The sequence below is a fragment of the Amblyomma americanum genome, chromosome 5, assembly GCF_052857255.1.
Source record: "Amblyomma americanum isolate KBUSLIRL-KWMA chromosome 5, ASM5285725v1, whole genome shotgun sequence".
NCBI lineage: Eukaryota > Metazoa > Arthropoda > Arachnida > Ixodida > Ixodidae > Amblyomma > Amblyomma americanum.
Genome location: NC_135501.1, coordinates 173,331,898 through 173,355,712, shown reverse-complemented (window position 1 = coordinate 173,355,712; position 23,815 = coordinate 173,331,898). Strand labels below are relative to the sequence as shown.

Genomic DNA, 23,815 nt, shown 5'->3' with positions numbered 1-23,815 from the left:
AACTAGTGGTGACGTTCTTCATTGGCTGTAGACCACAATGACATTCGCTGCTGTGCCTTTGCAGTGAGTACCTGGCGCCCGACGCCAACTGTCCCATCAACATCGACTCTAGAAGTTTCGAGATCACGAAGGTCAACATGCAGAATCCCGACCGGTGGACGTTCGACGAAGCTGCCGTGAGTGCTGATGCTTGTGTTGCCCGTTGCAATTTTCTTCTTGTGGACTTTTTTTTTTCTCGGAGCTTGAATGTTTTCAGAAACAAAGGGAAATGAACTTTCCACTAGAGGCGCAGAACTGCTGTTTCCGTCGTGCACTTTCTTCAATATGCCATTGCTCACTTGCTGCATTTCAGAGCGGAAATGCTATTGGCCTGATTGAGTCAATGAAGATTAGATGCAAAGATTAGGCTTGAAGGCTCTCTAAATATAGTATGTTGCAATTCTCTCAGATTGCTTTGTTGCTTTCTGGAAGATCTATAGTTCCTTGAATCACTGAAGTGGTGCATTATGAAATCATAAGTCAGCACTACTATGCCCATAGCAGCTGAGTCACGTGGCCATAACACTATTGTTACGGTAACTTCAGCTCCTGAACAACAAAGTACACCAGAACAATGCGATTCCCTGTGCATACTGAGCATGAGGGCAGAATAACGTGGTCATGGTTATAGTTTGCCCTGTTATTGAATCAAAAGCAAATTTGGACAAAAAGTGGCAGGAAAGCCTCTGTCTGTTGACCAAATTTTTGAAAAGAGGACTCGTCTTAGTGCACTTGTCAATAATGATCATCGCTGCCATCATCGTTTCCACTACGTATGGTGCAGGACAGTGGCCCCTTCTATTAATGTTCAATTAACCGCAGTTGAAATGTTGGTAAGCAAACTGGGGCTTTCCTCCCATTTATTCTTTGTTATTCGTGCTGTTAGGAATTCCAAGATAGAGATATCTACCTTGGATCAGTGTATGGAACTGAAGGTGTTCACTGTGAGGTTGAGATTGGAAAGGGCACAATTAAGTCCGAGTAAAGGCAGGGCTGCCTGTGTTGTGCTGGCAACACGAGTGGGCTGAATTTTTGCCTCATGATTTATTACCGCGCTCTTTTTCCCTGCCTGCTCCACCCCTGTGGCCTTTCCAGTGGCACGTCTACTTCGTGATGAGGAATGACAGCTACAGGCGGTACTGTAATTCCACCATGTACACGGACTATGCTAACGGCACTAAGAAGAAGGTGAGTGGGCACTCCGTGCCTTGTTTCGTGAGAGAAGCATTCCTCCCATTTGTAATCTGGGAATTGTACATTCTGGTATGTTCACACATATATACCTTTGAAAAGATGTAAGTGCGCCACTTGTGCTCCGTTAAAAGCAGTTATTTCATCATCTGATGTAATTCAGTGCGAGCTTGTTGTAAACCTATGAGCTGTTAAGCAGATTATAATGAAGTTGATATAATTATTTGCTGTCCCTTTCTATGATGAAATTGTTGGAATTATTAACGAGCTCGTGTCTACTACTTTTGAGAAGTGTGTGGCTCAATGATAGTTCTAATCAACCAACAGGTGCTGCTTGTCTAGCTTCAATAAAGAAAAGTCGCTGAATATTTGAGCAGAATATTTGACCGCATGTGATAAATGAAAACACTTAACGGTGCTCTTGCTGGTTTGTTCTAAATCATCAAAAAATTTTCAGCGTCGCAAATATTTTGAATGAGTATACACTGTATCTTATTTTCTTCCCAGCTGAAGTGCAGTGTCTCACAACTCGTCCAAAGCTGCAGAATTTCTCAAAATTATCTAGGGGAAAAAAAAAGAAGAGCTAGCTTCAGTTGTTTATCCACAGTGTGTGTGTGGGTGTGGAGATGCCAGTAAATAGGCACCGAGTATTTGGTATTTGGCAGCATTTGGTTGAAAATGGGGATTTGTAGTCATAACTGTGACCTTTATTGGGGCAAACCTCCAGAAAATGCTCTGATAATTTTCATGAGTCGAGCACCTATCATTAATTCACTTGCATTAAATTCACTAAAGAAGTGGGAGATTCTGTATTTAAAAGAATTTAAATCTGTCCCCAATAAAGAGCATCATGGTGCAGCTATTATTTCGCTGCTGGATCTATATCTTTGGCCTAACGCTATCTAATAAGGCAAATATGATGTGTCTATTTCCTGGCAATCTCGTGATGGATGGAGCGCTTTTTAACAAACTCCCATAGACGGTGGTGCCCCCTTTTTCTCTTTTGATAGATTTGAGAAACTCTTTGTTTAGTGCCATATAGTGGGGCTCATCTTATTATACAGGGTTGTTTCTGTCTCAAACTGCTCCTGGCACCTGTTCTAAGCATCACTTGTGGTCCATGCTTTTCTCACCGTGCGGTTTGTGATCGATGCTTTTTCACTGTGTGGTCTTGTGACACACACACACACTGCACCGGTGTTGAAAAAGAAACACTGTGTTGTGCTTTGGGAGTGGTGTTGGTGATTGTGTGGCCTGCACTATGCACCTTTTCATCCACCTTTGTTGCTCAGTTAATTGTGATTTTTCTGAGAGTTGCCATGATTTACCCAACAGAATTGAGTCAGGCCCTGTGGACTTTTGAACTGCTTAATGTTAGCTGACAGGTTTTGTTGTTTGTTATTATACACGTAGCTTTGAGGCTAACTTTTGTGTTTTAAGTACTGCAGTTTTACATACCACCAGTCTTTGAAAGGAAACTCACATGTTAGTGCCAGATGCATTTCAAAGGACTGTAGTCATCCTCATTGGTTGTCTAGAGAAGGATGCCTCTATAACTTTCCTCACAGTGTGCATTTTCTCTTCAGAAAAACGTTTAAGCATTATTCCTGCCTTTGAGTAGCAGCTAAGCTTTGTGGTGCTGTTTTAATTGTGTACAGTTGGGCACACTCATAACGAACCTGGTCAATATGCGCAATGCTTGCATCATATCCAGCTATTCGCGATGAGTAAACTTCGCTGCATAACAAGAAAAATGTGGCAAAAACTTGTGCTGAAGAAAGAAATTATGGGCAGCGTTAGTCGTTTTTTTTTCTTAGTGCATTTTCTAATTGTTTGGACGGCTGTGTTCATGAGTGTATCTTGTACAGGCGGTTATGGCCAGTGCACTCACAGTGTGGTGGAAGTTACGCCGTAAACGGCACCTCGGAAGAAAGCATGCGCAGGCGTGTGGCGGACATTGCCCCTTAACATGCAGTAGTATCCCAGTCCGGCAGGAACTTCTAAAAGCAGAATTGGAATTACAAATAGTTTAGTTGCATCATACTGGTCCTTAGTCCACACATTTTACAGCGATGCCTATTACAGCGTAACCTGTTACAGTTATGGCTTTCGCCACACTATCCAAGGTGTGCAAGTTGTTGGGCCGACCATCTTTTTTTTAAATAATCGAGCGTTTGTTATGTGTGGGCTCAACTGTATATAAGGACTGTGAACAACCATTAGCTCACAGTTTGGTGTGTGATAGTCCTCTAGCTATGTGTGCCTTAACTTCAGCCTCCTGCGCTGAGACACGGCATACCATTTGTGCTGAGTTCGCTTCAGAGTGTCAGTTGCTGCATCGGCCTGCTCAGTGCAAAACCCTGGTAGATCTAGAATGCTGTCTTTGTTATAGCTCCCCCTCCCCCCCCCCCCCTCTTCCCCATAGAACTTGTGTATACAGTGCCTCTCCTGGCATTCATAGTTGGTGTGGCAGTAGACAGTAGTTAGATCGCTGTCGGCAACGTTCCCCTGCTGTTGGTTTTATTTGGGTTACCCCCTGTGTTCTTGTGCACATGTGTCTGTGTGTGCGTGTGTTCATTTGTGCGTTATGATAGCCTACTTTTAAAAAAAAATTTTTCTCAGATACTAGTGCATAATTGTATACTTAAGCACACTGGATCATTTATTTATTTCTTGTGTCCAGTAGAAGTCAGACTGAGCGCAATATTAATGCGTGGAACAGTCAAGTCAGTGAACTTTATTTTTTTTTTTCTGCTTAGTCTGGGTGAACCCAACTATTACAGCTTTCAGTAGATATAGTAGCGCTACTTTTTTTTCTCCTGTAGTAGGTAGCAAAACCCTTTTTGCCTGGCTCCTTAGTTCTTAGAGCATATGGTGGGAGTCTAAAACAGCATTTTCAGCAGTACAGCAAAGCGTGGGGTGTGCTGATTAGCATGTGCTTTGAGCCCGTATTTTTTATTCACTGAGAATAAAACACACCCCATTCAAAATAAAACAAGAAAAGTTGTTATGGTGCATAGTTTCCGTCTTTTCTGTAATGCTCAGTACACATGTCTGAGGAAGCATTCTTTGATGTTTGATAACTTGAGGTTTTAGTACTCCTCTGGAAGTGCATGTTAATATACCGTTTTTGCCGCTGTCTTATTTTTATGAGGTTTCAGAGAAGGTTCATAGACCAAGTGGCTCTAGTGGCCAACTACCTGGTTTTATTGAATCCGGAAGCACTCTTTATTCTTGGAAATGTTTACTTTTAGCTTTGTTAGCGCAACTTCCACACAATTTAGAGGTTTAGAAATGCTTTTTATAACTTCAGTTTCAAGAATTAAGTTTCCTTTCACCATGTTTGGTTTCTATAACAATAGGCTTTGTTTTGCCTCCTATATGTACCAGCTAGAATGCAAAGAAACTGATTGGCTCACTTCCAAGCTTTGTGGCATCTTTACGACATTATTTTTTCTTTGGCTTTTCAAGTTGTATTTCCTACAAAAAATATAAGAGTTTTTAAACCATTTGGAAACCATTAAGCTCCAATTATATCCTAGAAGGCTCCTTAAGTATTCTTGAATCCTCCCTCCTGTCATTAAGATGTCAAAGTCGCCTCTGCATGACAGGGCTGTTCTCTGCCATCTTAAAGAAAAATTTGTTGGGGAGAATTTATTGCTGATTCTGCTGAAAATGTCTGGTTCGGCCCGACCTTTGCCCTTGCATTCCTTTGTAGCCGGCTGCTGCAAGATGCTGGATAACCAGCTGAATGCTGTAGAGAAGTAGAGTGGATGCATAGTAGAATAGGGCAGACACGTAGTAGTGCACAGTGGTACCAGGGGATGCACAGCGGCCCAGTCGAAAGTACAGCAAAAAAAAAAAGGGAAGATGAAGAGGGAAGTTGGTACCGCTTCCCTCCGGTGACGCGGCAGCGAAAGTGGGTGTGCAGCCATTCAACCTGCCCGTTCTCGCAGACCTCCGTGAAGGGGCTCCGCTCTGTGATATCGTTCACGGCCAAGAAGGACCCGGGTGCATCCTCCTAGCTTGCCTGCCGCCATGGCTGCCTTGCGCATGCGTGCGTTCCTCTCTCTCTCTCATTATCTTATCTATATCTCTCTCTATTTATCTCTCTAATCTTCCCTCTGTGGTAAAGCCACTGCTTCTAGGCTGCCCCTATTGCCAGTGACAGGCCGCCTATATCACACTTCTTGCAAGGTTTGCTTCACAGCCTTGTCAGGACATTCTGTTACTGCTGTTATCTGTGTGCAGATATCTTATCTGTGCTCGCTAGTGGGGTAAGGTAAGCTCTGTCTCTTTTTCTGCACATGCCTTTCAGAGATGCCTTTCAGTGGTGCTTAATCTAATCTTTATACATCTATGCCTCATCTCTGAATGCACATCACCTGTGTTAAGTGAGTCGTTTACATAAAGTGGCTACGCTTATCCTTCATTAGCTGCAACGTGTGGTCAGGGTTTTCAGCCGGCATCACCTGTGCACACCCCTCAGTTGCTAATTCAACCTCAAGAAGTGAAAGCACTGTCATTTCACCTTCACAAGCATATGCAGCTAGTTAACAGGTTGTGTCAGGCCTACCCTACCTTATCTATATTGTGCTGGTGTTCTTGGTTAGGGAACAGATACTACCTGTGATGTTCTCTCTCCTTGCAGACTGCCCAATCATTCAGCTAAGTTACAGCACTTGTCTCTGCTTAATCTATTTCTGCTTTGGTACCTGCTAAGGCAAGGACCTGGTCTTATCAGCCATAAGGGTCATATCACCCATATCAGTTCTATCAAGTGGCCATATCAGTTTCCATCCCAATGCACTATTCTTGGGCAGGAAATATACTACCTAGCACAGTTGCTGCTATACCATATTTGACTATAGGGCTCTGTGCTGGGTAACCAACATCCCATTCAAATGTTTAACATTCGCTAGGTGCAGTTTATGCTTAAACCGGTCTGAAATTTAACAAATCTTCAGAAGTGCATGTCTGGGACATTGAAGTTTGTTTGAACCCCTGTCAACAGAATGAGGGCAGTCAGCAAAAGCGGCTCAATTCAAAACTGGTTTTGTAAGTTATGCATTATTCTAAAGGAAACACTTTCTGCTAGAGAAGTCAACATTTTGTCAAATCAAGTTAAACTTCCATGTATCAGTCTGCGAAACGTCAAACTTTAAACAATATTTTTAGTCACATTGAAACATGGCAAAGAATCTTCACTCGACGGCTGCCAAAAAAAAAAGAGATTGAAAGCTCAGTTAGAAAAAGGTCAGGTTCTATCAGGAAAGAGGTTACAGATGTGAGGTTCACTGATATATTTTCTGATTATGGTTATAGAACTGCCAAGTGTGCCAAGTGAATTTTTTCAATAATATTTTTTGAAAATGCGAACCGCTACAGTACAACCGCTTTGGATATTTTATTTTAAGTGGTTGCTTTGCATTTTCAACAGGAGCGCTTTGCATGTCTTCTGCTTATGGGCTGCCGTGTTTCCGAAAGAAATCTTGTGATGAATATTCTGCACTTGCTTTTCTGTCTGTGGGAGACAAACAATTCTTCTGCAGCAGTTTGGGCCAGCCGGTTGTGTGACTGTTTGAATAGGGTGAGGATAAATTCTGCCGTGCTTTTGTTAAATAGATAAAAGTGGTGAATGTGGTCAACGTTGAATATTGACTATGTGAGTAGCGTTGTGTATTTGTCAAATTTTACAGGTACCAAGGTTAAAAAATTTCACAGTTCACTTATGCATACAATTTGCAAATTTCCTGGATGTATTTGGATTTGTGACTGTAATTCACAGAAATAGCAGTTCTCAGTTCATTTTTCTTCTAAAAGAAAGCCACCAAACATTTTGTGGCTGTAGTTCTGAAGTTTAGATTCTGGCATGGCTTCTAATTTTCAAGGCCTCTTACCACCACAATTCTAGGATCATATTCTGTTCATGGAGAAAACGTGTACCGCATCTGCACATTACAATACTTTGCGTTTTTCTCCTGCAAATTACCCACTCTTATGTGACGTTGGTAATTTAGGTTATTATACCCTTGCACTACGCACTGAATTCATGAGCACAAGCAACTGCAAAGGCTGACCAAACTGATGCAGGCGAGTTCTTTGGCTCACTCTGACATGGTGTGTCTTGCTCATCTGTCTTTGATGGCACGGGCATGTTGCTTAATGCTTGCAATTCCAGCCACTTGCTTTTAACAGTCTTGTTGGTGCACCGAGCTTACATGTGTACATTGTTTCCCACTTTACACTAGAACACCCATTAACGAATCATCTGTGCATATCTTAAACTTTTTTATTTTTTTTTATTTTGGTTACAAGAAGGGTGTTCTAATGTAAGAATGACAAAAGGCTGCATGGTGGGCATTTGTTGAATTGTTTGCCTCTCGTGTGCAACCTTGCAGACATGGCCTGCTGTGAGTCTTGCTGTCTCTTTGAAGGACTTGTACTAATTGTGTCAAGCAAAACTGGTTTTCCTTTATGACGGTCTGTATTTATTTGCCTTCAAAGTGCATTAATGCACCCCCCGGTGTAAAATGTGTCTCTGTGCAAATATGCTCACACTGGGATTTATTTCTTCCAGCTCATCGGTTTACCCTGTCATTTTTAAAGCCAGTTACATCCATTTGGCTCATCTCTGTAGGTTGTTGTTCGAAGGAAACTGTTCTCGCTTTAGGTGCAACCTTGTTTTTTCAACAGGGCCCTGAAACTGTTTGGGCTGCATTAAAGTAGGCTGCACTTATTGGATGGATCGATAAGGCTGAACCCTTTAAATTGGGCGGTGGTTCAAGCCACCTAGGCATGACTTGTAAAATTTTACTCTTGTCTTGATTTTAGCCACCAATTTAACATAGATGCTAGCGCCATCTACTGCAAAGGTTTCGTAGTCACCATGCCCATGGCCAGAGCACAGAGGCTTGGACCTTTTGGTAAAATGGGTGTAAAATGGGTGTAAAATGGGTCAAATGATCCCCGGAAGCAAGCAGCAATATGCCGGAAGAGCAGAATTGGCTCTAGTGTTCTGTAGTGATGCGAATCATCGGTAAGCAGCAGGCGCATCGCTCCCAAATTGTGCTCGATTCAGCAACCCTCTTTCTCACTGCCTGGTTGCTGTCACAGCAGGAAAGCTTATATTAACACTGGCAGTGTGCTTTTACAACAGCAGCTAGTTAATTTAAACGAATACCGGCTACTCTAATGTGATGTTGACATGTTTGCATAGAGGCTTCAGCCAAAAGTGGTAACCACGAAGACATTTCTTTCTGCTAACAACCAGAAATAGGTATGAATTATTACGGCACATGTGATGTACTTTCACTTTGAAAGAGCTCGTTACACAACTGCGGCAAGACCTTGGCTTTCCACAGGAATGGGGAGCGAGTGGATATCATGCGAGTGCACTGTTTATAGCATCTAAACACTGCAACCACTTCTGTCGCTTTCCCGATTGGTGCATGCTTTCAAGGATCAGTTCTCGTGTGGGCCAAATCAGATAGGACCTGCTCCAAAAGTGAATTTTTTTTTAGGGAAAAACTGTCTCATTTCCTATGGAGAAACTGACGGAGACCGGTCGTGTTTCTCTCATGTTTGGTTGCAGTCCTGCAATTCTAACCAGCTCCGCCCTCTCCAACAAATGCTAAGCTGGTTTGAGCCCTTTTAAATAAAGTTAATCAAAACAAACAAGAAGGCATGATAACTGTTTGAGAATCAGCTGCATAGTGCAAGATGCCCTGCTGTTTACAATGTTTAAGAGACTCTAAAATGACTTGTGAGCAGTTTGTTTCTTTACTTGTAGTTAAATACCGGTTTGTTAAATGTGGAAAGCTGCGTTTCTAGGTGAGGTACAGTCGCAAGTAAAAAAGATCAGCACGAGTGATGTGCCACCAGAGTGGAAAATAGCAACGCTCGGTGCTACGGTTACGATCACGCCGATAACAAAAGTGCCAAGTTTGTTCACAAAGCATGGCACTGGTCCGGCCATATGATGCGATTTTCTCCGCTCCGGTGATGTTAATGTGCTAATATTTTTTACTCGCAGCTGTACTCAAAGTCGCATGTACAAATTTATGCCCTCAACAATGGCAGCTGGATTTGTGACCTCATATGCCATGCCGTCAACACACATGCTACAATTTGGCTGGCTTTATACAGCAACGCTACTCCCCGCTACTTTCTCAAAATATTCCTGTTGTGTATGGCACGCTGTTATTTATATACATTACTTCTCTATGCTGCAAGGTAGCTTGTTTTATCACACTTTGAGTGGTGTTACTTCTTTTAAAAACCACCTTTGAGGGGCATTTAATCAGCTTTCCTGTCACAAAACAGCTGTTATTTGTAGCAGGCATAAACCTATGGCAAGGTGCCATGAGTACATGACATTTAAGCTGTTTTCTTTCCTAACCGGAGCGTTGTTGATGAAATCTTTAACTTCGGACATACTACTCACATTATTATGAGGTTTATGTTTCCCTTAAATGATGCTGCAATCATTTATGGAAGGCAGCAGCTGTTGTAAAGGTGTATAAACGTGCTCATTTTAGTTGCATGTTTTCTTCTCTGTAATGGTGTGTTAGACATTGAAACACATGGTTCACCATGTGGTATGACTGCTAAATAATATGTAACCCATCTTCTTTCGTCATGCTGTTTTGGTTTCGTTTTCAACAACCAAATGATGGCCGCGGTGTCAAAGGTGGGTTTAGGCCATGTGAGGCACGAAAAAACTGCAATATAATCGCTGATACGTCATTTGCTGTCATTCCGGACCTAATTAAGAGCAATGTATCAGCAGTGAGCAGTATCAGCAGCGCAGCTGATAAAATGAGCAAATGTGCTGAAAACGTTTGTCCTTTAGGAGCAGTCACTGCACCATATTGCAGTTGCTGCATCTTAAAACAGCAATTCTTCTAGTTGTAATGTTCAAGCTGGCACCTCTATTCACATGTAGAGGTGAAAAATCGAGCATTTGCTGCGTCGTCTGCCGGGCACTTCGAGTTTGCACTTTTCTGCACACGCGTGTGAGCCACTTCTTGCACATGGCTGCACCACTTGCACAATGTGGCACCGTACTCACTTGCACATATTTGTTTCATTATTTTTTTTCTGCATGGTACAAACTCAGCAGCTGCACTTGGCTTTCACAGAACACGTGGGCTGATTTCTTTTAGCAGTGCTTTCACGAAAACGCGACCAGAGCCGCTCTTCATATGTTGCGCACATGCTGCATCATTTATTGTTTGCAGATATGGGAAGGGGCAGTTAGTATTAGCGAAAAAATTGCACTTAGCTGCAGCGGTGGAGCTGGAATGTTGGTGTAGTCTTTGCTGTGAAAATAGTTGGCACTGCTTGCACACTCATAGTGTCACTGCAAACAATGTGTAAGGCTGAAAGATGTTGCCAATTGAGCTGGAAGCTGATAAGGCTATTTCATAGCTGGTCTTTAAAGACTGATGAGAACTACAGTGTAGCGACAAGGAAGTAGACAGGAGCGGCACTGCTGGTCCTTTATCAGAATATACCAACTAGCAAAACTCTGTGTTTAACTAACTTTGGTCTTAACAATACACCCCAATGGGCATTGAACTCCTTTGGACGTCCTAGGGATGTTCAAGACGTCCATAGGACGTCAAGAGGAGCTCCAGTGCCCATCGGGATGCCTGTTGCCACAGAGTTTGGGTTGCTTGGATGGAAACAGTGTTCAGTATTGTGTGCTGCAGAGTGACAAGATTTTTCTTGTAAAGACGGCTTCCTTCTAACTGAGCTTATTAGTTTCTGCTGTTTAGCAATTTCAGTGGCTTTAACTAGTTGTGCCTTTGGGCAGCCAGGTTTAGACATTTTATGGTAGCTCACTTTGGTGTAGCTTGGCACTGCTTTGCTAGATGTAAGAGATCTTTTTTTTTTTTGTGAGTACAGCTGCTATCAGCCACAAGCCTGCTACCTAGTAGATCTAATACAACTGCACGTAAAACCGGGGTTTAGATGCAGAGCATCATTTTGTCGCATTTCACGGTGCAATGCACAGAACTCACGAAGATGGGATGAATGGCCACTCTTGGTTGTATGCTTTGGATGGTACTCACCAAAGATGTCCCTGCACATCACTGTCTTGCACTCTTGTTGCCACACTCGCTAAAGTGCATGCGTTGCTTTACTCTTGTACTGCCTGTGTTCACACCTGCTGGGCTGCAATGACTTGCGTGCAGCTTAATTGGTTCTACACAAGAGAAGCATATTGGAGCTGACGGTTGGAGCAGAATCACAGTGTGTATAGAGCAATGACCAGGGAAGTGGTTGGTGGTTGGTATGGTGGCCAGAGTGCTGCTGTTGTACATCTTCTGTAATGTGCTCGTAACAGTCGCACAGAGAAGATGTGTGCATTTATGGGAACATTGAGGCATTCGCTCTGCCCCCTGAAAAAACTCAGGGGAATGCATACACCGTATTTACACGAATATAACGCGTTTTTTTTCCGTAGTTCATTGGTTTCAGAACAATCTTGCGTTATATATTCGGAACCAAGAGGTATGAATATTATGCCATTTTTTTCTCGGTTCTCCTCAAGATAAGTACAACAAGCTTCACCACTATGCTTGCAAGCTTTAGGACAAGCCAGCTTTTCGACGGCCTTGAGGTCGCACAGATAAAGGAGAGGTGTGGTATGCACGCGAAAAGAAAGCACTGAAAGAGTGGAGTGGAGTAAGGAAAGTGAAAAAAGGGGGCGCATTTTTGCGTGCCTTATCAGTTTTTTTCCGAACCCTCATCTATACATTATATTGGTAATATTTTATTTTTTCACTTTCCTCAGTTCTTAATTCCCCCCCATGTATCATATCTGTTGTCGCGTTATATTCATGTAAATACGGCATTTCATACTTAGCATGCATTGCTGCCCAAGCTAAGGTACGTGCGCTCGTTTATATTTGCAACCGTAAGATAGTTTGTTGCCTATTCAAGCCAAAAGTAACTGAACACACCAAGCAGTGATTGAACACAACCAAGCTGAGCAGGTATTTACCACTGGAAAAGCATTTCAGTATGCTATATTGCACTGCTTCATAATTTTTTAATACTCTACCATGTTTTGATCAAATCACATTCGTTAAGTGTTAAGTTCGAAACAGAGTCTTCAGCTACCAACCATACAACTGGACGCTGGGGCTGCTGACATTTGAAAAAGTGCAAAGGGTTCATCACTGTGATTAGATGCTGCAACATGTATTAGTTAAGTGCTATACCGCAGACTGTCAGCATTATGCTATTTTCAAAATCCTAATTCTGTTAATCTACATCGCACTCCAGGGTAAAGAATGTTTGCACACAAATGCAGTCCCTCAGTTAATGCCCTATTATGTACTTACTTAGTGTCAGCTCTCAGGTACCGTAGTGAAGACGAATGCTTGGGGAAACACCTCATATTTGAGCAAATATGTTTGGCTCCAGAAATGGACCACTAAACAAGGTGTTTCAGCCAGTCAGTGGGCTCCGAGGTGTAAAAAGCCTGACCTGATGCAGGCAGCGAAGTATGGTAAAGGGTGCTTTTTTTTTTTTCAAGAAGCTACCAACTGAACTGCACTAGCTGATTGCTGAGCATGCGTGCAGTGCTAGCTCGGTCCATTTGTGGTTTGAGGATCAATCCTAATTCTTTACTTTCCACTGCCCCTTCCCTCACTCCCCACACTTTCTGTCTTGCAGCAAAGTAGACTGTTCATACCCAAGCTGCCCAGTCTTAGTATAGGATCGTGAGAAGAAAAACGAGCCAATGCCCCTTGTCTGCTTTCTCCGCGCCGTTCTGCTCCCGATGAACAACCACCGCCAGCCAACAAAACCTTGCCACAAGTGACACCCCTCACTGCAAGGCCTCGTCGACGATTCCGTGTGGAGACGCCAGCAACGGTGACAAACCAAACTGGGTTTCTGTTTCTTTCTTCCTTCGTCTTCTCGCCACCGCCAGCCAGCGCCCTCGAGAAGGGAGAAAAAGAAAAAAGGGACAAGCCCGATGTTGTCGCTGTCCCTCTGCATGGCGGGTAATGATTCTGCACCACATTGCCAGCAAAGAAGAGAGACTCGTCGAACCGCAAACACGCCGTCGGACGTAAGGAGGGTGTTGGCTCGTGCCAGCCACCTCCTGCTCATGTGCTGCGCGCATGCACACGCTTCCGGACCCGCTGACCACAAGCGAAGGCAATGCATGCCGAGGGTCTCCAGATTGCAGGAGGTTGCTTTGATTTCTGCGTCCCCTTGAGAAAGGTGACTCCGTGATTGCCATCCTTCATTTCTTCTCACTCCTCTCTCTCCTTTGTGTAGTTTCTACCACTGCGCCGTGTCCTGAGTTTTCCGCATCCTTTTATGCCGACCGTGATGCGAGAGCCTGCCAGTGTTACCTGCAATACATGTGATGGAGCCAATAGGGGGCAGGCAGGCATTCCGTTCTTGTGGCCATAAACTTGTGAAATGTTTGGTTCACAATTCATTGCCCATGAGACGGGCTCGGTTGAGAGTACATGAAGCATGAATGTTGTTTACATCACACTGATACTTCCATAAAAGCGAGGTGTTTTGAAGGATTTGCAGCTGAGTTCATGGAGGTTGAACCGTTGAACAGCTGAGTATAGCGGTGCGAGCATAACTCGATATGCCCATGACGGCCATGGCTCCAGTTTAAGGCGACATTGACGGCTGTCAGTGTTGCGATATGAAATGAATGCTTTCCATCGCATAGGGAAATGCAGCCATAATGTTTTGTGGCACTATGTGCCCAGAGTGCGAGCAGGCGTGCGTCATTTGCATTAGCAATTAACACTTGTCTCGAACTCCCATTCATGCAAATCAACTCAGTGGAAGAGGCTGACACTTACAATATGACACCAGAAACATTTTTATTGATGTACTAGAAATACCAATGCAGTCTTTAGTATCCAGGCCATGTTTATTCAGAGGGTACTGCCCCTGTTGCACGATTTCAGATTTAGTGTACGCTTGCGTCCATTATGAAATTATCTCTTTACACTGGCAACGTCATCAAGTACCAGTGGAAAAAAAACATAACAGCTGGCAATTACAATTACTTTTATTTTGTAGCTGATATGATAGTTGGTTTCGACAGCTTGCACTGGGAAAATGGAAATTCATAACGCTATGTTGAAGTTTCAGATAGATTGCCGCCTTCCTTTAGGTAGAACTCAGCATAGGTGTTGGGTTTAGTGGTATCTGGTCTAACTGTTAGGTGCACCACTGGTATGTTACACTGTTGACATTTCTTAATAAGTTTTTGAAGGATGTCTCACTGTATTTGGTATTGTGTTGGTTATCTGAGGCATAGTAGCTGTTTTGTTTGATAAAGCACTGATAAGGCACAGCCTAAACCGTGGCTGTTTCTAGTGCAGAACCTAAGTACCTGCTTAGTATCATGTCGAGCTGAAACATAGCACACCTTTCTTTGCTCAGTGATGGGCTTCTAGGGCTATGCATCTGTGCCTCATCAAATCTGCAGCTTGAATGCCTGAGAGACAAAAAGTATGTTGTCCAGAGTAGTTCGAAAATTGTAAAATCACGCAGTTTGCAGTGCGGACATTTCGAAGGGCTTCATTTTGACACTTTTGTGTCTCTACAGGTCACGAAAATTGACGTAGGTGTAACGCATAACACCGCGGTTATTCACTGGCACCTTTTTTTTTGATCAGAGTACATGTGTTGAGTCATGCGACTTATCTGAGGTCACCTGCTGTCACAGCAAACTTTGTCATTTTTGTGACACTTTGTTTTGCTACTTTATGCAAGGATGAAGAAAAGCAACAGTAGTTGTCATTGACATGCGTTTTTGTTGTGCATTCAGAGCTCTTATCATCATGGCATCTTTTGTGTTAAACCTGTAAGGCCCGGCTTATCACTTACACAGATTATAGATGTGAATAGCTTTCACTTATGCTCAAAGGTGAATAGAAATTCCTCAAACTTTTGCAGAGACAGCCTTTCCCAATTTATTTATCAAACCAGGATCAAAGTGCCAGCTTCCAGATATGCAGAAAAAAAAAAATCACTGCAAAGGCTAGCTTTGTTGACAAACCAGCCTCAAATTTACATGGCTACACTGCTGCTTTGGCAGGTGATGGGAGGGTTTTGACTGCTTATATTGATTTAGTGCTTGCACTTGACTATTTCTGGGCAGTTTTATTGTTCTTAGGGGCTCAGAAATTTTCAGTGTGCTAATTTCAGTTATACAGTAGTAATTTTTTTTCTTGGTAAGCCTATCAGTTTTTTAGATTTCTGCAATTTAGGAACAATTATTGACAAAACGTTACAAGCACAGTACTTATCTTTTGCATTTCCTTTGATTAAGTATTATAGGGTTAAGGATGGTACGCAAAGCAAGGGCCATTTTCGAGTGAACCCATTTCAGGATTTCATTTTATTTTGAGCCAAGACTGCAGCTGAAATGGTAAAGCAAGGATCACATTCTTTCAGCTTTCCATTGAGATACTACAGCTTCCCAGTTGGTGCCCTTTCAAAGAGCAGGTACACTGCACCCCGATTGGCTTTCTTGCTTTTCGGAAGTTCAGTCTCAGTGTCCTAGTCTCATTTGACTACACCTGCATGAAGCGGGTGTAGTCAAATGGGTGGCAGGTTCGTTTCAAAATTCTGGCATGAGATATTTCAGGTCCAACATTGTAATTTTTGGATGCTTTGCTTACAGCCATGACATCATCTTGCAGGCCATGTGGCATTGTGGAAGCAAAGTCTCGGATAAAAAAAATACCGTGTCCCAATGGTGTTCATTCTTAATGCATACGTCTGATCTTTCCACCTCTTTTCCAAAATAGAAATATGACATGCTTTGTCATGCTTTCTAAACAACAGACAAGCCTTACAACAGTTATTAGAACTTGAGAGTAAATTTTGCTGTGAATTAGCTACCACCCCAGTGAGCTATGTGCAGTGGAGGTCTCATTAATATGACCTCGCTTATTTCGAACTTACAGTTTACTCTAACTGGCCTGTCGCCTTTAAGTGTGTTAAAAAGGCTCTCCTTAATTACAACTCTACATAATTTCAACAAATTTTTGGTCTCCTTTCATTTTAAATCTAAATCATAAAAAAATTGACTTTAGCCTCCATGGTGCTGCGTGACTTTAGCGAGACACACATCATAGGAGACCCAACGAACTCAACACATGTGCAGTTTTAATTGCATTGTACTGGCATGCCTCAGAGCTGCATACTTTCCCACAGTTTGAGCCATGTGAAGGCTATCTACTTACAGATAAGCTGAACATCGTGAACATTGTGTGTGAGCTGAGAGTAAATGAGGACATACAGTTGGGTCCACACGCCTGTATAGGGTGCTCGAATTGCGCGCTCTGTAGTTCACTTATGACAAGTGCCGCTGTATGCTGCGCTGGATACAGCTTTCAAAGACAGGAGGAGTTAAACACTATCCATCGGGTGCACGCACGATAAGGTCAGGTTTCAAGCCATACACCACTCGTAAATGACACAAATGTACTCACTGGTGTGTCGTTCAAGCATTCCAGACAGGTATGTGGACTGCGCAATTTGTATGGCAACCTCTGAAATTGATCACAATATCAAGGACCAAGCGAGTGCAACATTGTCACTGCAAATCACCAGCACACCGCTGGTTACCAAATAAGGTCACTATTAAAGGATGTTACATTCTTTTGGATGCCTGGGCTCATGACCTAATGGGCACTGGAACTTCCTTGCACGTCCGCAGCACATTCACGGGAGTTTTAATGTCTATTGGGGCTCTGTACTTAGCCTTAAGGGTGAAATCACGCTTGCTTCTTACCAGTGATGAAGCACCTATGAGACGCAAAACACCTGCAGTCGAAATGCAGAGTTTAGTGTAGAAATTGAGTGACACTTGTCCGAGTCTGCATCATATGTCTTGCCTTCTCCGTTTCTTCGCTGGGGTAGTATTTCTGTCCTTTCTGTCCTGTGTGCACATTACGGAATTTTTCCTTCAGTACGTGCTTCAACTACAGCGTTTTCACATGTGCAGTCATGCAGCTTTGTATGCCAAAAAAAAAAATTAAACAAATATCCAGAAGAGCTTAGTTAACAGGGAGGTCCAGATGTAGCCTTTTCTTTGCTGGCCTGTGCAATGTTATGCTGAAATTTAAATAGGCTGAATGTGAAAATTCGTGCAGCATGCACAAAATAATAATCTCAGATGCCTCATACTAGGTGATGGACTTTCCTGCTCAAGTATAAATTATTCTAATGGGAACCTTGAAAGTAGCAGTAAAGTTTTGGGTGGTAAACACAACATGAACATGATCAAAGCATAGGTTGTTTGGAAAGTTTAAAAATGCAGTCAGTATATAGCATGATGGAAAGCAGCCTGTGGAAACGGGTCAAGGACGATATGACACACACAGGCTTCTGACTGACAACTGAACATTCATTCCGCAAACTGCGATATCTGAGAGATAAAGTGGGTGAAAAGAAAAAAATAATTGCGACGAGGAAAGGAGAACAAGTGTCCTATCTGGACCCTTCCTGCCTCTGAGCTCCATCTCTGCCATGGTGCTTGCCAAGGTTTGCATCCTTTAGGCACTTTCTGCCATCAGTGCTGTTTTAAGCAAGCTGGCAATTGTCACGGGTTAGGATGGCCAGTTTCTTGCGCAGTTGAAAAACCTGTTGTTCTTTCCTCGTCGCGTTTTTTTTTTTCCAGCTCAGCCACCTTGTCTTTCAAATTTTGCTGTTTGCGGAATAAACATTCATTTGTCATTTAGCGTCCTTGTGTGTCATCTCATCCTTGTCCCGTTTCTACACACCGTTTTCTATGTGATATGTACAATTAACCAACCAGCCCAACTCCAGACTGTCATCAAGCATGTTTCACAGCTCAGACATGTTATCAAAAGAATCATTCTGATGCATTCTGATAGGTAGTGGACAACATAAAATATTTGCTTTAGGTAACGACACATTGGTACTTGCTTTGGACATGTTCCGGACTGATCTTGGCACTAATCTGGTAGTACCAGGACTTATCACAAGAGGTCACTGACAGCGCAGATGGAGGTGTCTGAGAAATTGCCTCATGATTAATCTCGTTGCTGTGACCTTGGTTCCAGCTGCTAACCAGTTATTGTTAATGCACATCTTTCATCCAGGTTCTGGCTGTTCTCTATTCAAGGGCACTAGGTTAACAACACAAGAAAGAAGACATATAGGCACGCTGTTTTGTGGTAAAGTTGGGAGAACATTATACTAATTCCAGCCTTCTTACAGTTCAGTTTGCATTAGAGAGTCTCTAACTTCATAATTTGATATGTATGAAATGTGACGGTGATTGTTTCACTCATTTTTACTTGCGCTTGCCATTTAAGGCAGTGAAATTGTTAAAGGAATGGTCAAAACGATAATTGTGCTGTCAGTTTTTGATTACACACTCAAAATCCCAGTTGCTGTCCGAAAGCATGACAACACCGGTGTTGTACTTGCGTTTCAAATGAAATATTTTCATGTCACCTGCGTTAGTTACTATTCATACGGCCATATTAGCAATTATGGCACATATGGCTACCATTTGACATTTTCACCACAGCACACTGAAGTACAGGGTGACATTGCAATAACCCTACTGTCACACTGAAACCTAGAGTCGACACTGAATGGAATGCTCGAGATTCTGTGTTGAGCTGGAAACCAGTCTAAATCCATGTCAGCTGACAGCAGTTGAAGTCACAAATCTCATCAACATAACCACAGCATTATGTTTCAAGATTTGTGGCCGTCTATATTCTGATTTTTTTTGTAGACTTACTGTCATTACTTGACTGCTCCTGCTGATGAGCATGATGTTAGCATTTGAGATGGTAAAAAGGCTTATTCAGGTTACTATATTAGGTACCTGCTGGCTGCATGCTTGGCACTGATGTTTGGTGGTGCAAGACTGCATATCTGACAATTAAGCTGTTCATTCATGGCCATCGTGATGAGAGTAGCCATGTATTGTCATTCGCTGGAAACCTGCAGAGGTAATTTGCCTCCATGGTCCATCTCGACCTTCATTTCATATCTCGATAATCTTGCCGGGCCCAAGCAAATTGCTTCAACAGGGGACAACGCTTAGACTTAACGTAGTAAATTGCACTCAAATCAGTTATCTAGAATTCAATGGGCTTGTTAATTTTCACTCACATTATTGCACAGTGATGCATTCAAACAGCTTAGGGCTCTGATGAGACATGTTGTTGAACCACAACCATTGCTTTCAGGCCTAACCTGAAACGTCATTTTTCCTTGCCTGGTGATTTATGGGAGAAAGTGTCGTTTCCAGTTTTCTGTACAAAGCAAATGCCAGTTCCACTGGGAAGGCACGAGGGAATGTACTGAAGTTGGAATTGGTTACTGTGAGGCTTCTGGCGATTCCATTTTCAGATAGGATTTCTCTTTCACTTGTAGGCAGGCACATGTGACCAAAATGCACACCTCACTTAAGCCATTGTGTTCAGTCTCACTTCTAGCGCGTTCCATATTCAAGCCTTTTCGTAACTCATCCCCGAATCACTGCTGTTACAGTTCTTGGTTTTTGTGCACGTATGGTTTCGTCCTGTGGTGATGTGGAACCTTTGGTGACAGCAAGTCGGTGCAGTGACTACGAACTTGTTTGCCTCACCACAGTGTACTAGCAGAGCTTCGAGTCTGCATTCCTCGCAAAAAAATCCAAGTGATGGTGTACACAATGCACTGGGGCCGTTCTTTCTTCCTTTCTTTCATTGCTTTGCTTGACTTGCTTGTCAATTCTTCCATTATAGTGATGGACAGTTCACCTAAGATGAAAAGAAAAAAATACACAATGCAGAAGTACGTTTTAGGACTAGCATAATCCTGTATATAGAAAGACGCGTGCATATCAGTAGCCGACACAACGCGACAGACCCGAAAATAGAATTACCTGTTACAGGAGGCCATTTTGGGCGCGAGCTATGGGGGGTTGTGACTGAACAGATACTGTTGGCACGGATAAAAGAAGCACCAGGAAATGGTTGGGTCTCGTGATTCAACAGAGTTCTGAAAAGTAATCAATCTCTTCTTGAGTTTTGCTTTAGGTGTTGCTTCGTGCAGATGACTGGTCTTGCTTTTATGTCACTAAGGGTAGACAAGCTGGGCTAGCTGGTTTGCATTATTATGGAACATGTTACCAGCGCAAGAAACAGGGACGAAAGGAGAAGACCGGCGTTCGTGTTGTCTTCTCCTTTCATCCCTGTTTCTTGTGCTGGTACCATGTTCCATAATATTGCTTTTATGCGCACAGCTCTTTATGCTTTTAGTCTCGTTCGCTGTTTGGTTTTGTTTCGCTAATTACAGATAGCACAGGTTTTGTTATGGTTATGTTTGTTTTTATCATTTTTACAGTTGGAACTTGCCATCCAATTCAGTACTTTGGATTGACTTTGGGTTTTTTTTTGCACCGGTGAAAGTTCACAGAATTCCTGTGGATCTGCAGTCCATTGATTCATCACTATATATGTTCAGAAGGTTTAGCCCACCTAGGTTTTTGATTAACGCTTGCGAATTGTACGTGTGATACTACACAAAGGCACTGGAAACTGTGTTCCATTTTGCCCTAAATTGTTTGGTTGTTTTTTATGCAGTTTTCTTTCACGTTACATGTAGCGTTGTCTGCATGACGTGATATGTGACAACTAAGTACCGCTTGGTCTATTTTTGGTGAGTTGCCACCCCTAACATGACGGTTCTCACTATAGCTGTTCATGAGTCAGGAAAGCCAAAAAATAAACTTGTGTTATTTTCTTAGCCATTTGTTAAGCTTATTACTACTTTAAAGTGACTCTGGTGAGAACTCTTGCTTCAGGAATCTGTGATGCATACTGTGAGAGGGTGATGAAACAACATACTGTCTAGTCAGAGACGGGATCGAGTTGGATGTACACGTGGCACCAGCCAAAGTGGCCAAGGTTAGTTTTAACGCCGCACTGCCTACGAATGTGGATTTATGTAAATCTCCTTTTGAACATTCCACCTCATTTATTTCAGTGTTGGCTTCAGTGTTTTCATTGTGCATTGGATATGTGACTGTTTGGTTTTGTATTTTTTGAAAGGTTTTGGTTCAGTGTTCTTTGTCCTTGTTATCAAGCCTATTCTTTGGTTCATTTTTGGAAATGCACTTGTCTTGTGTCTAAGTAACATGTTTCGAAGAAATTTGTAATTAGCATACGTTAATAAAACCATACTTTCCACCAGGTGAAAAATGCAATACTTGACCTGTGTAATGTTTCTTCAGGCGAATGGTACTCAGCAGAATGTGCACTAACTCTATTTGCAGACGAATGAGTGTTTGTTAATGCAGTGATGAATTTATAATGAGTGCAACGATCTGTTTTGAACTGAAATCTGTTTGCACTGTGAATTGGTATGCTTTTGATATTGGCTGCTTCACACATTTTACATTTGCTTTCTAAGCCTGGCAACATTATAGTTACGTATATACATAAATGTACATACATTAAAAGACATATATGCATACCTAAAAACCATAGTTTACCAGGCCTTAGTGGAAAAGGGAGAAGAAATATATATGTAATGAAGAGGAAGTGTTTGTAAACTGCCTTTTGACTGCGTATGTGTTCTTGATTTCCTATGAGAACAGACTAGTGTGTAACATACGTGTTAAATAAAGCAAGTTTGTTAAATCTACATGGATGTCTGCATTATTTTATTTACCCTTTCAATCGTGAGGTGCAGAGTATCTGTGGGTGCTCCTCTAGAAGACTTTCAGCAAGCCTTTCAAACGAAATTTACGTTACCAACGTGAAAATGGTAAGATTTCGCATTTTTTATTTAGAACCTGCTTACTGCCCCCCCCCCCCCGCCCCCCCCCCCCCCCCCCCCCCAGCTGACTCATTACGCGACAAGACGGCTTTTAAAGTTGTGAATCATTTTTGTACACATTCTTAGAAACAATCGCGAGCCTCCATTTTTTTTTTCCAAGCTAATATTGCATGACCAGCTCAGTATAGTATTGTGCGTTTTTATCGCGAAGACTTTCAAAAGTTTCCCTGCCTCAACTGCTGGCTCATTTGCGATGAAACTGCACACAGAGCTTGCGTATTATGGTAACTTTTGTATCGTAGCAAGTTTGACAACGGTACTTACTGAATTGAGCCGTGCATGATGCGAAAACGTAATCGTCTACGTAGAGATCGGCGAACCAAAACCCGCAGACGAAGTTTTTTCGCTGAAGGATGGCAGTGGCGCCATCTGTTTTCGGCAGTGGAAAGCGTCAGACAAGGCCGCTGAGTCAAGCGTTGCAAACAATATTCGTTGAAAGGTAAAGCCTCGTTAAATCAGTTGTTCTGATATTTTTTCTCGCTCAATTAGCCGAAAATGTTGCAAGCGTTTCAGTTGAAGCTGACGAAACGGCCGGAACGGCATATTCAAAGGGCTCTTGCAGCGCCTATGTGTGCAGCGCTCGCCGCGGCGGCCTTGTTGTGACGCTTTCGACTGCCGAAAACAGATGGCGCCACTGCCGCCTATCAGCGAAAAAACGTCGTCTGCGGGTTCTGGTTCGCTGATCTCTTCGTAGACGATTACGTTTTCACAACATGCACGCCTCAACTAAGTAAGTACCGTTGTCACACTTGCTACGATACAAAAGTTACCATAATACGCAAGCTCTGTGTGCAGCTTCATCGCAAATGAGCCAGCGGTTGAGGCGGAGAAACGTTTGAGTCTCCGCGATAAAAACGCACAATACTGTATTACTCCGTACTGCAAGTTGAAAGCATTTGGCAGTAGGCAGGAGCCATCCTCAGTGCGGAGAGCAGACGACCCGGAAGTGAAGACGGCAAACTCCCGGGCGTGGCGTTGCACTCGCCCGCGCCGCGCGCTGGATGCTGGTCGTGACGCAATTCTGCGCAGGCGCAACGCGTGCCACAGTGACGTCACGACGCTAGCCCTGGCAGGGGGACAAAGAAAGATGTCCGGTAAGGGAGATGTCGTGCTGGCGGGTTCGGCGTCGAAAAAAACGCCGATTCTGGCCTCTACTCGTCTTCGAAAGCTTCTTACCTCGTCCACTGAATGTTCCGCTGTCTCGCAGGTGTCATCGCCAAGTATCACTGCAACTACTGTCAGGAGGACATCACCGGAGTGCGCGTCAAATGTGCAGAGTGCCCAGACTTTGACCTTTGTTTACAGGTTGGTAGCGTTCCCTTGGCCGTCCGGTTCGCGTGGGAAAGGCGAGGCTGGCCCTGCGCTTCGCGACGCTCGCGACCGGCGGGCTCGGTCCACGGCATTTTTTTCCGCCAGTGGAATCGGGCACACGCGTCCCGAGGCGAACGCAAAAAACACCAACAAAAGACGCATGGCTTCCGCGCCCGCTCGGATGCGAAACTGCGCGTCGCGTTTGAGTTGGCCGGATTTGCGCCGCCGCGCGTTCGCTGTGCGCGCCGGCGTCTGCTGCTTCGCGGCTGGTTTTCCCGCGTGGCTTCGGACGCGGCGACGCCGTTTGAAGCTGGGCGCGTTTGCCGTTATTTACGAGCGGAGGGAAAGTATGAAAAAAATGTAGCTGGCGCGGCACACAAGCCCCCCACCG

The 23,815-nt window shown here is 43.3% G+C and overlaps 2 protein-coding genes and 1 long non-coding RNA gene across 14 annotated transcripts in view; 2 read left to right on the top strand and 1 right to left on the bottom strand.

Moving 5' to 3' along the window:
* The window catches only part of RSG7 (Regulator of G-protein signaling 7), a 72,185-nt gene extending 50,267 nt beyond the window's left edge, over window positions 1-21,918 (top strand). The window contains exons 14-17 of one of the 2 annotated variants that reach the window (XM_077665811.1): window positions 65-176; window positions 1,135-1,227; window positions 5,187-5,287; window positions 12,922-21,918. In XM_077665811.1, the coding sequence (XP_077521937.1) occupies window positions 65-176; window positions 1,135-1,227; window positions 5,187-5,255 (274 nt within the window). In that variant the 3' untranslated portion in view covers window positions 5,256-5,287; window positions 12,922-21,918. The remainder of the gene's footprint in view (window positions 1-64; window positions 177-1,134; window positions 1,228-5,186; window positions 5,288-12,921) is intronic. The other variant, XM_077665812.1, reaches the window with a different exon arrangement.
* Window positions 19,919-23,428, bottom strand: LOC144133028 (uncharacterized). The gene is made up of 3 exons (XR_013314967.1): window positions 23,290-23,428; window positions 22,994-23,179; window positions 19,919-20,030 (listed from the first exon to the last, which is right to left on the bottom strand). It is a non-coding gene; the product is annotated as an uncharacterized LOC144133028 (long non-coding RNA).
* Ada2b (Transcriptional adapter 2B) overlaps window positions 23,163-23,815 on the top strand; it is a 36,807-nt gene continuing 36,154 nt past the window's right edge. For 8 of the 11 annotated variants that reach the window (XR_013314963.1, XR_013314962.1, XM_077665814.1 and 5 more), the window contains exon 1: window positions 23,282-23,418. Coding sequence is in view for 8 of the 11 variants with exons in the window: in XM_077665814.1 (XP_077521940.1) it covers window positions 23,302-23,418 (117 nt within the window). In the remaining 3 variants the exon portion in view is untranslated. Of the gene's footprint in view, window positions 23,208-23,281; window positions 23,419-23,815 lie in introns of those variants that run through there. The other 3 variants (XR_013314964.1, XM_077665815.1, XM_077665821.1) reach the window with 1 other exon arrangement.